The sequence below is a fragment of the Panthera leo genome, chromosome A3 (genome assembly GCF_018350215.1).
Source record: "Panthera leo isolate Ple1 chromosome A3, P.leo_Ple1_pat1.1, whole genome shotgun sequence".
Taxonomy (NCBI): domain Eukaryota; kingdom Metazoa; phylum Chordata; class Mammalia; order Carnivora; family Felidae; genus Panthera; species Panthera leo.
This window is the reverse complement of record NC_056681.1, coordinates 137,552,370-137,567,905: the sequence shown is the minus strand read 5'-3', so window position 1 is coordinate 137,567,905 and position 15,536 is coordinate 137,552,370. Positions and strand designations below refer to the sequence as shown.

General features: G+C 56.7%; 1 protein-coding gene across 4 annotated transcripts in view; it reads left to right on the top strand.

The window, feature by feature from the left end:
• The first annotated feature begins 1,327 nt into the window (after nt 1-1,327).
• Nucleotides 1,328-15,536, top strand: part of COLEC11 (collectin subfamily member 11) — a 29,062-nt gene continuing 14,853 nt past the window's right edge. For 2 of the 4 annotated variants that reach the window (XM_042933769.1, XM_042933767.1), the window contains exons 1-3: nt 1,330-1,476; nt 5,846-5,989; nt 13,304-13,375. In XM_042933769.1, the coding sequence (XP_042789703.1) occupies nt 5,872-5,989; nt 13,304-13,375 (190 nt within the window). In that variant the 5' untranslated portion in view covers nt 1,330-1,476; nt 5,846-5,871. Of the gene's footprint in view, nt 1,477-5,845; nt 5,990-13,303; nt 13,376-15,536 lie in introns of all 4 variants that reach the window. The other 2 variants (XM_042933768.1, XM_042933766.1) reach the window with 2 other exon arrangements.

Genomic DNA, 15,536 nt, shown 5'->3' with positions numbered 1-15,536 from the left:
ATGTAAACTTGGTGTTAACTCTTCTTTAAAAGTTTGGTAAAGGGGCGCCTGGGTGGCTCAGTCGGTTGAGCGTCCGACTTTGGCTCAGGTCATGATCTCGCAGTCTGTGGGTTCGAGCCCCAACGTGGGACTCTGTGCTGACAGCTTGGAGTCTGGAGCCTGCTTTGGATTCTGTGTCTCCTTTCTCTGACCCTCCCCCGTTCATGCTCTGTCTCAAAAATAAATACATGTTAAAAAAAATTAAAAAAAAATTAAAGTTTGGTACAATTCTCGTATGAAATCACCTGGCCTGCCTGGAGTTTCCTTTTTGGGAGTTTTTAAGTTACAAATTCAGTTCCCTTCATTGTTATGGGGCTGCTAAGTCGTCTATTTCATGTTGGGTCCATTGTGGTAGATCCTGTGTTTCCCTGAAAGTGGCCCATTTGGTCCAGGTTGTGAGATTTATTTATGCTATTAGGTGGTTTTAATAAAGGATCCATTCTTTTTCATGGATTTTGTGATGTGCATGGAATTTGACAGGTTTTACAAAATTTGTAATCTCTTAAGATTTCTCTTTTTGGTATAAATACAAATGCACCATTGAATGTGGCATTTAAAAAAATGTTTTTAATGTTTATTTTTGAGAGAGAGAGACTAACACAGCACGAGCCGGGGAGGAGCAGAGAGAGAGACACAGAATCCGAAACAGGCTCCAGGCTCCGAGCTGTCAGCACAGAGCCCGACACGGGGCTCAAACCCACGAACTGTGAGATCATGACCTGAGCCGAAGTCAGACGCTCAACCACCATCCAGGTGCCCCTGAATGTAGCTTTTTATGATCCTAATTTTATGTGTGTATCTCTTTCTTAAAGAAGCACCACCCCCCCCAAAGAGTCAGGCTGCGCAGAAGCTGGACCCGCCCAGCCCGCCGCACAGAGAGAGTCTGGGGCACACACGAAGCTTCGGCGAGCGCGGTGAGTCTGGGGTCTTGCCGCGGGTTCGGTCTCGACCAGTAGACGAGGTTAATGCTGTGAAGTGAAAGCCCACTCGGAGAACGGGAGAGGAAGCGTGTCAGCTGCGTGTGTTTCTGTCTGATGTGACACCAGGCGATAAGGACCACGCAATGCTTTCCTGCATCCCCACCGTCCTCCCGGAAGAGAGGCCAGGACAGTCGGGGTGGCGTCGGGGGTGAAGAGCTGGAAGGACCTCTCGGGGCGGGTCCGTGGTCTGCCGGGAGCCCTGACCTCCGGGAGTTTGCAACGTTCCCACACCCTCCTCGCCGCCCTCCCGCGGGGCAGCTGATGTATTTCAAACAGGAAGCTCTTTGCAGATAAGGCTGCAGCCTGATTTGCTGGGCAGCCTGACAGCCGGGGCCCCGCTCGCCTGGCCTGTGGGGCTCAGCGGCCTCTGTAAATAGCAGCCATGAGGCTCCCGGGTGCAGTGTCCTCGTGGGTCCCCGACGGTCAGGACGCCCCCTTCGCCTAGCGTGCGCTGCAGGTAGGGACACTCTGCCGGGTGACCTGGCTGTCTTGGAGGGCAGGACAGGGGTCGCCTGGTCGAGGCGAGGTTCCGGGTACGGCCAGAGGTGGGAGAACAGACGGGAATCTGTTCTTAGGTCCCCACAAAGGATGGGGGTGTCACGTGAACCAGGCACTAGAATTCCACCGTTTTGTTAATTCACCAGTTCATGGTGGAAACTTCCCGGGGATAACTGACGACGACCTAGGGCTGCCGGCTACCAGACGGTTGGGGGAGGCCTTCTCAGCTCTGCACACGTTCAGAGAGGTGGGGCAGCGAGTTTCCGAATCGCCAGTCGCAGCGTGGGGCCGCACGGACAACAGCAGTAACCTGTACCCGTGGCCGGTAGCTCTGTTTTGGGGTTCGGTAATGGGAATGCCAGATGTGGGCAAAGATAGGACCGGAGAAGGTCACTTTCAAGCGCAGAGAGGGTCGCCTGGTACGGAGTGGGGGTTTCTCGTCTCCCAAACTGGATGAGACATGGTGTGACAGGGGCCCTTCCTGGCCTGCTGGCTGTGACAACTTGGAGGCCGAAGTTAGGAGGTGCTTATGAATTTAAAAGGCAAAGTTGGAAAGCCGCCGTGTGTGCGTAACAGGACTTCTGATGTGTAACAGGACTTTCCTGGGGGCCAGAGCCGCGCCCCGACCTCTCACTGCTATTCTGGTTCATCCACAAGCTTGAGAGGTCTGTGAGTGAGGAGCGGAGACAGAGGTCGGAGAACACGACGGGAAAAGCCTCTTACTTTGCGCGTGCCTCTCGGGTGGGCTCTGGGGAAGGACCCCTCATCAGCGTGACCGTCACCATAGGAAGCAACCCCGTCGTGGGGGTGGGGCCCCAGCGCCCCGGTGCTCCTGGATGTGGTTCTCCGTCTATATAAATGCTGGGCCCTAATGTGGATATTTAATGAAAACGTACCACTGCACGTTTGGCAGATTAAGCCACATTGTTTTCATCGTTTCCTTCGTTCTTATAAGGAACTGGGACTGAGAATTCCAAATTGTATCTCCCCTCTGAAACCCTGGCTTCCTTCACTGAAGGGAGGGTGGGAACCTCCTGGTCTCTGGCCGGGAGATAAGGATGTTATTCTTAAAGGAGGCCAGGAGCTTCTGCGTTTACAAACAGAATTCCTCTCCTCCCGGGCGGGGGAGCCAGAACCCTGGGGAAGGGGCTCCCACCCAGGGCCGCCCTGCTCTCTGCCCTGCTGATGCGCGAGCAGCGAGGGCCTCAGGGAGGCGTTCTGGCTTCCGCTGGTTCTGGGCTCTCCCCTCCCTGGGCACCGCCTTGCTGGGGAGGTAGCAAGCAAGCCGCCTCGTGTGAGGGCGGTGGGTCGTGCTGAGCAGCGTGGCGGTCTCTTGACACACCCCTTCTATCCGGAGGGGAAGTTTCCAGGTCAGCTGTTGACACCCCAAAACCTAAACCCTGTTTGCCTCCCCACATACCAGCAAATGCCCATCGGCTTCCGCACGAAAGTAGGTGTGGAACAGATGTTTGTCATGACTTTTTTTTTTTTGAGAGAGAGAGAAAGAGAGAGAGAGAGCCCATGTGCAAGTAGGGGAGGGGCAGGGGGAGCGTGAGAGAGAATCCCAAGCAGGCTCCACACTCAGCACAGAGTTCAATTTGGGGCTCGATCCCACGACCCTGGGATCCTGACCTGAGCCCTAAATCAAGAGCTGGACACTCAACCGACTGATCTGCCCAGAAGCTCGTATCGTGACTTAAAAAATTTTTTGGGGGGCACCTGGGTGGCTCAGTCGGTTAAGCGGCCGACTTCAGCTCGGGTCATGATCTCGTGGTTTGTGAGTTCAAGCCCCGCATCGGGCTCTGTGCTGACGGCTCGGAGCCTGGAGCCTGTTTCAGATTCTGTGTCTCCCTCTCTCTCTGACCCTTCCCCGTTCATGCCCCGTCTCTCTCTGTCTCAAAAATAAATAAATGTTTAAAAAAAAAATTAAAAAAAATTTTTTTTAATGGTTATTTATTTTTGAGAGACAGAGGGCAAGTGGGGGATGGGCAGAGAGAGGCAGGCACAGAATCCGAAGCAGGCTCCAGGCTCTGAGCTGTCAGCACAGAGCCCGACGCGGGGCTTGAACCCACAAACCGCGAGATCATGACCTGAGCCGAAGTCAGTCGCTTAACCGACTGAGACACCCAGGCGCACCGTGACTTTTTTAAAATTGAGAGATTATTGACATACAACATTACGTTATCAAACACTGCTCAGAGCTACATCCTGGAAAGAGCCAAAACCTTTGCTTTCTACAGCAGCTAAGATCCTTGCAGTGAAGGACACACCGCAGTGACCAGGCCGGGCTGTCTTTGTTCAGAAACTGTTAGGGATTCCGGGATCCTGACGGCCGTGTGGCAGACGGACTGCGAGGCCGTGTCCACGCGGGCCCCTGGCTCTGCAGCGGCCGTGTGTCTGAGGGGCTGGCCCTGGGAATCACGTGTGGACGTCAGGCATGGAAAACCCTTGGGAAGCTGGACAGTCAGTAGCAGGAAAAGAGCATCAAATTCTGTGTGTTGTGCTTCTGAACTTCTGTGCATTCGTTCGTTCGTTCATTCATTTACTCACGGATTCTTTCCTTCACTCGGCCAGGGTGCCCTGAGCGCTTTGCCAGCTGCGGGCGTGACCTACTTCCCGACCACGTTGCGGGCTCGGGGACCCCCGGCCCAGCCGGCAGAGGAGAAGGGAAAGGGCAAAGGTCAGCCCTGTGGGCTGTGGGCGACCTCGCACGTCTTCTCCCTCCTGCAGTCGGTCACTTGTGTGAGCGCCACAGGCCGAGCGCCAGCCTCCTGGTCCAGTTGTGGTGCGACGCTGGCCGTTCAGCTTCCCGTGGCCTGGGCCTCGCCACCCTCACGGCGAGAAGCGAGGTCCTCAGGTGGTCTTGGGAACTAAATAAGATCAACGTGTCTGGGTTAGGTAATAAATGGTGGCTCCTTTTCTCTCTACCAAACATAAACCAACACACAATAAAAGCCACGGGATCGTGATGTAAGGGGGCAGGTGGGCCCACTCTGGTGCTTGGTGGCTGATGGGAGCAGAGGGGGCAGGTCAGGTGCGTCAGGAGGCCCCAGGTCCTGACCCCACCGTCCCCACCGATGAGGGGTAACTCTGGGCAGCTGATTTCGTCCCCCATCTGTGGTCCCCTGGCCGGTGGGACGGGAGCAGTGTGCTGACCTCCGTGGGCCTTCTCTTCTCCCCCATTGAGGGGCAATCAGCCTCACCCCTACCCTCTACAGTCCACCCCGTGGTCACGCAGACGGGAGCTGGGGCCTCCATGCAGGTGTCACGGAGCGCAGGCGGTTTCTGCCTGCGTCCTTTTCATGGAGAAAGCGGCACAGCGTGGGCACGCTAAGGAGGGCACCGACGTCTCAGCTCAGAGACTCTGGCTTCCCCTGTCTGGAGCCGTCGCGGGCCACGGGGCCCTCACGCCGCGTGGTGACGGCAGCATCATGCTGTCTTCAGCAAGTGCTTGCCGCGCATGGCCCCAGCCCCTTGCAGACCTCTCGTGCTCCATGGCTCCTCCTCAGGGGGACCTCGGGGGCTCCAGCCTCCCCTTTAAGGTGAGCGCAGGCTGACAGCGGAGCCGTGATGCGGCCCGGGCACTGGTCCCGGTGCTGGCCCGAAGCCGGGCGCGCGGCTGTGCCCAAACGCTGTGCCATGTGAACGTAAAAGTCTCGGAGTGGGGGGTGTCTGGGTGTCGCCACCAAGCCTTCCCCACCGGCACTTGGGGGAGGGACGCACGGCCAGCTGTGTGCCCCTGCGCCTTCCAGGGTCTGTCCCCGTCCTGCCCCCCCCTCACCCCAGGGACTGATCTCGGTGGTATAGGTGATAGACTTAGATAATCGATGAGCTGTAGCTGCACGTGGCAACGTGGGCGAGCCGGGGGCAGAAGGTTGAGTAAAACAGTCGAGGCTCAGAAGACTATGGTGCCTTATAAAGTCCCAAACCGAGCAAACCGCACAACATATTGTTTAAGAATGCAGGGGCCTACGGTAATGCCAGTTAGGAAACCGCAGGAGACGCACGTTCATGGCCCCAGAGCCAGGCTCCTCAGGGGCTTGGGGTGGTCCTGGGCCCGGGGACTGCGGGGCCACTGTGCTGGGAGAAGTGTGGTACTTTCCACACGACCGCGCCCCTGCCTCCGTGTGTACCAAGTATCCGCCACAGGGAAGCAGACTCGAGAATCCGGCGGCCGCCGTCGGGATGGAGGTCCGGGCGGGGCTGGCAGGGGAGGCACGGGCGGGCCCACGAGGGAGGGCCCCAAACGCCGGGACAGGCCCGACAGCTACCTGCGCCCTGGCCCCGGGTTCTGAGTTCCCGTCACTGTGTCTCCTTCCCTCCTGCAGGAGTCAGCGTCCCGCACGCGCTCGTGATGAGGAGGGGCCTGGCTTTCCTCGGCCTGGCCTTCCTGTGGCTGCTCCCGTCTGGGCGTCCTCAGCAGACGGCGGAAGATGCCTGTTCCCTGCACATCCTCGTCCCGGGCCTCAAAGGTAACCCTGACCGGGGCCTTCCGTGCGCGGCAGAGTGCCAGCTCAGGGTCTGACCTCCGTGCGCCTCAGTTTCCCCATCTGCAAAATTAAGGGTTGGACTACATAATGTGCACACTTTCTTTGGCCAAGAGATCCTGTGATTCTGAAGCTACAAGCCACTGCTGACGTGTGGTCCACGCACCACACATGTTATCGCAAATGACTTGCAGAGTGAGATCTCATCTGGCCCGTTTTTTTATGTTTACTTATTTTTGAGACAGAGAGAGAGACAGAACGTGAGCGGGGGAGGGGCAGAGAGCGAGGGAGACACAGAATCCGAAGCAGCTCCAGGCTCCGAGCTGTCATCCCAGAGCCCGACGGGGAGCTTGAACCCACGAACCACGAGATCATGACATGAGCCAAAGTCGGACGCTCAACCGACTGAGGCGCCCAGGCATCCCAGCCTCTGGTCCATTTTGCAGATAAGGACATTCAAGGCCCAGGGACATTTAGCAATTTGCCAAACAAACTGGGTCACTCAGGCTACGAAGCCAGTGCTCCTACGCCAGTTCCTGAGAGCTCTAAATTCCTACTTTAAAAAACAAACAAGCAAAACCCCCCAAAACTTTTCTCTTGTTGGTTTGCATATAATTTGCTCCCGGTGGACCTTGCCCGGCCGAGCCGGTGGGGGGCGGGCACCAGCACAGGGGAAAGAGTCAGGGCCCTCAGACTGGCATCTTCATTCAGAAAAGGTCCCTGGTTTCTCCGTAGCTCGGGCAAGAGATTCCACAACCTTGTGATTCCCAAGTGGGATCCACCATTCGAGGGCCCCAGTGCAAGATGCAAATGTGGGCTTCTTGTTCAGAGTTATAAAAAGACTTCAAATCAGGGCCAGGGCACATGCCCCACGCGGGGTGGGCGAGCTTGGGCCTCCCGCTCCAGGAGCAAGAGGCAAGGGCGGGAGGGGCCGGCCCACGACTTGCACTGATTGCCTCGCGTGCCCCCGAATTCCATTCTGCCCCCTTCCCACTCGGACGGTGCGCACCCCGGGCCCCAAAGCCTGGTCTCTGCCGGATGGGACTTTTGCGGGAATGCCTGCGGCTCTCCCCGCGGAGATCGTTGGAGGACGTAGACTCACATTTAGGGGCTGTGGACCCGTGACGAGAATGGCTGCCACCAAAGTCAGAGCCAGGTGCCTCCTGAGACCTGTGGGAGGCGAGGCGGTAGGCCCCAGCTCGGCGTGGACCAGGCAGGAGTCCCCGGGGAGCAGGACAGGGTGGGGCTCCTTGCAGGACCCGGATGCCGTGCTCCCAAGGGCCTGTCCTCTAGCGGGTAACAAGACACGTTTCCAGGTCGTGTGGAGCCGTGCGGGATGTTTCGGGGCCGCGGAGCGTGTCTTCCAGACGTGCTGGTCAAGCGCAGCCCTGCCCCAGAGTGACCGGCCTGGCCACCCCAAAGGGACAATTCCATAGAGAACGCCTTCTCACACTCAGCGAAGTCCTTACGACCTGGACGTCCCGCTTTTATGTCCAGCCTCATTGAGGTATAACTGGCAGGTTGTATGTGTTCAAGGGGACGACTGAACACACGGAAACCTCGTGAGGTGACGTCACAGCCACATTCGTTGGCCCGCCGACACCTCCCACCGTCCCCCTGCTGTGTGTGGGGGTGGGTGGGTGGGGCGAGGCCTGGGGGTCTCGTGGTGACCCAGGACCAAGGGGGCGACACGGCCGTGAGCTGGCCGACCCGATGCAGAGAGCCCTTACTCGGCGTCCGGATTTTACCGTTCTGCTGTTTAGCTTGGGCAGCAGGGGGAGGGGAGACGAGAGAAATCTGTGCCAAAAAAGACCAAATGATTCGGGGCTCCTAAGCAACGCAAGCTCAGGATGCGGCAGACTTTTGTCCCCTGCAACAGGAGCCCCTCCCTCTGCCGTCTGCAGCGGCCGGCCCGCTCGGTCAGCCCCCCTGCGCGCGGCCTCACGGGGCCGGGTGCTCAGCCGTCCTGGCCGCTGGACGCAGCCCCTGGTCTGACCTGGCAGAGAGTTCGTGACGCCGCCCCCACACGACGCCCCCGGCGGCAGAGAGCGCGGAACGAGCGCAGACGCGCGGGGGCTCGTCCCGACGACTCTCGGTGGGCTCGGGGGCGTGGTGGCTTCAACGCCTGCCTGTGAGTGGCCCCGGTGACGGGCGACCCGGCCTGCTGCCCTCTCTGGGACGGCCACGCTCGGCCTGCACGGCCACGAGAGCCAGCTTGGTGCGCGGGTGTCCGGGCGTCCGTCAGCGGAGGTGAGAATACGGGCGCGATACAGGCCCCGCTCTGAACACGAAACGCGCACGTAAACGATCTCTTCTTTCGTTCTCCACACGTCCCTGAGACCCCACGGGCCAGGCCCGGAGGGAGGGCCGCTACGGGGACACGAACACAGGCCTCCCCTGTCCGTTGCCGGATCCAGACTGGGCTTCAGAACCTTTCCCGACCCGACTCCTGCCGGCCCTTCTGCACCAACTGGTGTTGGCACTTGGGATGAAATGTATCTGCTATTCAGACCTAACAATAGCATGTTCGCTGTGCATTTGGAGAGAGAGACGACTCGTTTAAAAAAAGGTTTTTTTTTTAGGGGCGCCTGGGTGGCGCAGTCGGTTAAGCGTCCGACTTCAGCCAGGTCACGATCTCGCGGTCCGTGAGTTCGAGCCCCGCGTCAGGCTCTGGGCTGATGGCTCGGAGCCTGGAGCCTGTTTCCGATTCTGTGTCTCCCTCTCTCTCTGCCCCTCCCCCGTTCATGCTCTGTCTCTCTCTGTCCCAAAAATAAAATAAAAAATGTTGAAAAAATAATAAGTCACTTAAAAAAAGGTTTTTTTTAAATGTGTATTTATTTTTGAGACAGACAGAGAGAGAGAGAGGGCATGAACAGGGGAGGGCAGAGAGAGAGGGAGACACAGAATCTGAAGCAGGCTCCAGGCTCTGAGCTGTCAGCACAAAGCCTGACGTGGGGCTCGAACTCACCGACTGTGAGATCATGACCTGAGCCGAAGTTGGACGCTCAACCAACCGAGCCCCCCAGGCGCCCCAGAACTCGTGTAAGTTTTGAGGGGAGAAGTTCCCAGCCACCCCACCTCCTGAGACCAGCAGACAGCAGGCCCTTCGGACCCTGCCGACCGTGACCAGTGCCGCGAAAGCAGCTTTGTTCTTGAGAAGCACATCAAGGGCTCGGCTCCAAGGAGGAGGCCAAGGTCACCAGGAGGCAGTCCCACTGCCGACGGTTTCTGTGGCCCCCGGCGCTGCCGCTCCCAAGTTTGGGCGAGAACGGCGAGGGGCGGGACGCGGCTTCTCATAGCAACACCCACGCGGCTGGTGTTTTCCAGGACGCAGCGCGTCCCGTCCCCGGAGCTGGAGAGTCCACGCGGCACAGGTGGCGGGGGGGTCTCGGACTCTGGGCTCTGGACGGAGCCACAGGGACCACAGAGGAGTTCAGGGCACCTGCCACCAGTAGGGGCCGCAACACGTTGGCTAATACGGTCGGTTGTCAAGGAAGCAGAATCGTGGGGAGAACGAAGTTTGAGGGACTTTCTAAGTATCTGAGAGCGGCCAAGAAAACCCATGTTATTAGGAAGACTCATGTTTAATGATGCGTATTAGTCACCTTTCCTGCTTTAGGAAGAGGGGTTTGTGGGACACGAGGGGCCGTTCGGGGCTGTGAGGGTGTGTCGGTGCCTCAGATACTTGCTGCGCACGCCGGTCCGATCAGGTTAGACGCAGGCGCGTGAAGCCGCTGGAGAGCGGGCCGCAGTTGTGCCATCAAGGAGTTTCAGGCCAAGGACGTGGCGCGTGACAGCAGATTGCTGCTGCTGCACGTGCAGCGATGGACGCTCGCCCCCGCGGGGACCCTTGCAGTAGCACACTCGCTGTTCTCCCCCGACACGGCCGGTGGACCCTGTAACGGCCCTGGTGGCTTCATGTGGCCCTCAAGCCTGAGGTCTGAGCGCTGGCTTCTCCCCGCCCTCGTGGGCTCCTGTGGACCAGTCTCTCCCGGTCTCCTGGCCCCTCACCTGTGCAGGCGCTGCCCCCCACCCCCCGTCTCAGGCACCCTTTTCCCTGTTCCTTGCCTGGCAACAGCCCGTCTCGGTTAGAAGTCCCTTCATCAGAGGGGCCTTTTCCGATCGCTCAACTGAATCATGGCTTTTTCAGGTTGAAATCGTTGCCTCATTTTATCTCACTTTATCTTGCATCCCGCGTTGCAAATGACGATTCTCATGTCAACCTGACTCTCATTCACGCGCAGGAAGCCTTTACAAACTCCTGCTCCTCTTGGGTAGCCGCTGCAACTTCCTCTTCATTTCAATGTTCCGTGCGTCACTCCGACACGTCCAGGTTGTTTCTGCTCGTCTCTCCTGCGTGGTTCTCCGTGGGCGCTTGCCACGTGCTCTTTTACACCTTCCCCTGGTGCCGGGAGGTCCCAGCTGTTAAATCTGCACACTCTCACGGCTCCAACGTCTGTTCCCCCTTTTCTGGAATTCCTTTAAGGTGGATGGTGGAACTGGTGGGGCTTTTCTTCACTCTTAACTTGATAGCTTTATTTTTATTTTTATTTTTATTTTTTAAGTCCAAACAAAGCTTTCCAGTTCTTTATCTCTTCGTGTTGCATTGTGGAAAAAAAAAACTTCTTCAGCCTCATTTCTTGTTTCAGGAGCTAGCTTGTATCATGGGCCGTTCTGCTTCTCAGCCTTTCTGTAGTGCGATTCCGTTCAAAAATTAATTTCGTGTACAAGATCTAGTTGGTTCTTTTTCAGTGCTTTTTCATTTTGCTCATAGATAGTTATTCTCTCATCTTTTTTTATTTTTAAAACCGTTTATTTATTTATTTTGAGAGATAGACAGAGTGTGCGTGGGGGAGAGGCAGAGAGAGAGGGAGACACAGAATCAGAAGCAGGATCCAGGCTCTGAGCTACAGGGGTTCGAACTCATGAACTGCAAGATCATGACCTGAGCCGAAGTCGGACGCTCCACCGACTGAGCCCCCCAGGTGCCCCATGTCTTATCTTGATGAAGATGTTCAGTGTGTGATTTGAGAGCAGGCTCTGACTGCCCCAAGAGTTCTGTTCCTCTGCTGTTTCTCTTTCCTGACGTTGGTGTCCCCAGATGTCTGCACATTCTTGGTGGCGAGTTCATCCTGTTAGTTGGTATTTCCCACTGGTCTCTCAATGTGTCTCCAAGAATTGCTGTTGTAATAATTCCCTCTCTGAAGAAAGACAAACTACTCAGAGATTTAAGGGCCACGCATGTGGGCTAGGCTTATGTCAGCACACCCTTCACCGGGGGCTGGCCAGAGCCTTCCTGGCTGTGGCACGGAGGTGACGGTGACATGCCAGCTCCGTCTTCTAGTTTCTGTTGGCACTCACTTTGCTTTTCTCTTTGTTTACTTAAATTTTAAAAATATTTTGGCTTATTTATTTATTTTGAGAGAGAGAGAGCACAAGCAAGCAGGGGAGGGGCAGAGAGAGGAGAGAGAGAATCCCAGCAGGCTCTGCAGTCAGCGCAGAGCCCAACGTGGGGCTCGAACCCACGAACCGTGAGATCATGACCTGAGCCCAAATCAAGAGTCCAACGCTTAACCGACTGGGCCACCCAGGTGCCCTCTCTTCGTTCACTTAAATTTAAATGGAATGTCCCCTCCTTCCAGCCAGATGATCAGTTTTGGGAATCCCGCTGGGGAATCTGTAACCCAGTTAAGCCTCTCCCCACGTGTGAGTGCCTGGGAGAGTCGCAGAGGACCAGAGTGACGCAGACGCTGGCGGGCACGGCGCACACCCGGGCAGGTGCCCCGGCCGCAGGCGGCACCCATGTGCTCTCATAGGAGGAACGCCGCCCTGATTAGGCGGACGAGCCATATAAAAATGGCTGGGATGTGGCACGAGGTCCCAGCCTCCGGAGAGAAGAGGCGGCTGGTGAGGGAACTGGGGGTGCAAACTGGAGAGGCAGGTGAGAGGGTGGCCGTCAACGCGGGGGCCACAGACCTACTGAGGACGACGGCTTTAGAAACGGGACGTTATTTGTAACCACATTCAGCTTGTTGTTGGTTTTGGGAAGGGAAATAACATCATCGGATCTGTGTTTTAGGTGTGCGTTGGGGGGGTGGGGGAGGACTGGGGGGACCTTGATGTCCCCCCAATATTGGGACCCTGTCCTCTGCTCCAGCCACACCTGCACCACTCCTTCCGGGTGCCTCCGCGTCCTGTGCCCGTCTGTCCTGCATGGGCAGCCTGAGGGCAGTCACCAGGGCCAGTCCGACAGGGACAGAACACGGACAGGACAGGGAGTGGGCCAGTTAGACCTCACAGACCCGGGCGGGGGTTGCACTTAGCTGATGAGGGACACAGAAAAGCCGAGGTGACAGCTGGGCCCGGGCTTGCAGTCTGGGAGCATCAGTGTGGCCACCGGAACTAGGAAAGTTGTAGGACAGACTCATCCCTGGGGAAAAACCATCAGGTCCATTTGTGGCCAGTGTGGGGTCTCAGGAGACTTAACAGCCCATCTCCCTGTTTCAGTTCTGAATGAAATCAGCAACGGATAAAAGAACAGCGGGTGACTGCCACCAAAACGTGCCCGGACCCGTGATAAAGGCGGGGGCATGTAGTGTGGGCGGAGAGCAGGACACATCTGGGGACGCGCAGAGTGACTGAGAGCAGGGCCCACCTTGATAACGAACTGAATCAGGCGGATGTGCCCACCTGGTCACAGGTGCCCGGCCCCCAAGCAGGAGCACGTGCTGTGGGGGTGGAGGTGGCGGGGTGGGGGTGGGGGGCTCGTGCTGAAGGGACCAGGCGGTGCTGACGTGGGCACCTGATTATTCTTCCCGGGTGCATCAGCCAGACGCAGGGTGCGTGGCCAGAAGGACACCTGGCCATGGGGGATCCGAGAGACCCCTGGGCCCCTCGAGTGGCCGTGGGGGCGGAGGGGCAGCCGGGCAGTCAGAGAGGGTCTCAGGGAGGGCTGTGCACCAGAGGGCGAGCTGGCCCGGAGGCATGACTGGAGAGAGGGACACACAACATCCCCGGAGGGAAGGCGGGGGGGGGGTGGAGGCAGAGCCCACACAGATTTGGGGCGGGGCAACTTGAGATGTCGTGATGGGGGCTGGGAGGAGGGGTGAAGGCCTGCGGGGGTGGGAGATGGTGGGAATGAGAGATGAAATCTCCTGGGGGCTGGGGTGGGGGAGAGGAGGCCACGGGGCCTGGCTGGTCGCTCAGATACGGTGACAAGCGTCTGCTGTCAGTCCTCCCTATGTCACACTGCAGCGTGAGCCCAGAACGAGGTCCTAAATGCGGTGACTTCTTCCACAGGGGATGCCGGACAGAAGGGGGACAAAGGTGCACCCGGACGGCCCGGAAGAGTCGGCCCCACGGGAGAGAAAGGTACCCGCTCCTTCCCCCCTCCCTCCCCCAGGTCTGGCCCTTCTCGGCCCCTCAGAGATCTGCCCCCTCAGAGATCTGCCCGAGAGGGCACAGCTGGTGCTCTGGCTCCCGCAGGAGCCACGGGGTGGGGGGTGGGGGGTGGGGGGGCGGGGATTCGAAAGGAATTTGACACCTTGGAGTGAACCAGGGTGCAGCGTGCCCCTTCCCACATAATAGGGTGGTTACGTGCATGGAAACTCAGTCCTGGCCTAGCCCCTCACCAGCGTCCTCTGCAAAATGGGGATCATTTGTGAACATTACATATATAAGTGCAATTGTGAGACTGTGCAACGGTTATGGAGAAGTGCACGCAGTGACGGAGGTGTGCCAAAAGTTATGGAGGATTTCAAGCAGTTTTGTGGAGGCGTGCGGGCAGGTAAGCAGGCGTGCGAGCAGTGACGGAGGCGTGCGAGCAGTGATGGGAACATTTAACCAGATAAGAAGGTGTGTGAGCAGATAAGGAGGCGTGCGAGCAGTGATGGGGGTGTGCAAAGGACCAAGTGGACAGACTTGGCTGGTGTGTGTGGGGCTACACAGTGGCTCCCCCACCTTGGCCAAAAGACCCTAATTGCTGACTCTGCTTCCTTCTTAGTACAGCAGTGTCATTGTCCCTATCCCCCGGGGGCCGTGCTGAGTCCTACAGGAAATAGATCGTACCCGCGAAGTCGCTGCCCAGTAGACGGGGTAGAGGCGCGTGCCAGCGTATACCCACTGTGCTCTGGGAATTACGCTGCCGTCCGTCCAGCTGGTCCCCCAGTCGATCCCGTAACACTGGAGAGCTAGGTGGTTTCCAGTTTTCAAAAAGTTATTACAACAACGCAGATAAAGGCCATTGAGCATATACAGTAAAACCTTGGATCGCGAGTAACTTGTTCTGTGAGTGTTCCACAAGACGAGCAAGCATTTCCAATAAATTTTAACTTGATAAACGAGCGATGTCTTGCAATACGGGCCGTACGTGACACTGGATGTCACGTGATCACATCCGAGCCAATGGTTCTTGAAACTCGCTTTGATATACGAGTGCTTTGGATTACAAGCATGATTCTCGGACAAATTATGCTCACAAAGCAAGGCTTTACTGTGTGTTCAAGCATATGCACTACTTTTTCACTTTTTTGAGGTATGATTTCTGGACATGCTCCTTTTGATGCACGAGTCATGAGTCGGACAGCTGCACACACCTGGGAAGCCCCTGGTCACGTTCAAGACTCAGTATTTTGGTCACGATGCCTCCATCATCCCTGATGATTTTTATTTCTTGTTTTCTCCTTCACTCCTAACAAATTAGTTAAAAAAATAAATGAACTATTCTCATAGTTCAGAGTTCAAAGCCTACTCCTTCTCAAAGTTCAAAGAAACTCCATGCTCCCTGGCACCCTCCCCCTCACTGGGTTGATTTCTCTTTTCAGAGATAGTCCGCGAATCGAATCGGCAAGCACGTGTACGCTCTATTCCTCCCTCCTTTTGTGCAGACGGTTACACTGTACACGTATTGATCTGCATTTCCCTCTTTCACTTAACAATATGTCCCTGAGATCATTCTATGTGGGCACGGACATGTTTCCCGCCTCCTCCCCCGTGGTGACGTGGGATTCCGCGTGTGGACTCATCCTGCTTCAACTGGGCTCCATTCCTGGAGGGGGGTTTGCTGCAGAGAATGATCCAGTATGTGTCCTTTTTAAGCGTGTATGAGTACGGCTTGAAGGTGAATTTCTAACAGAGTGACCGCCAGGTCAGCGTGTTCAAGCATTTGACATTTTGGTCGATCTTGCCCTCCCAAAGGATGGAGGCAATGCACTCTCTCACGGTCAACACAAAGAACCGTCGCCCGATGCCCTCGCAGACGTGGGAAAGCTGCCAGTCTGACCGTAGGAAAATGCCGCCTTAGGAGGCTTCACTTTGCTTCTCTTATTATGAATGAAGCAGAGTCACTTTTCGTGTATTTAAAAGCCATTTGTATTTCTTTTCTTTTGGTTCTTCTATTGTGTCTTTTTCAGCCTTTAAAAAAATGCTTTTGGGTTCTTTTTCTTCTTGATACGTAAGATACTTTTCCTACCTCTGAATATCTCCTTAGAATACGTTTCCTGAGAATACTTCAAAAAGGCTATCTGTGCGTACC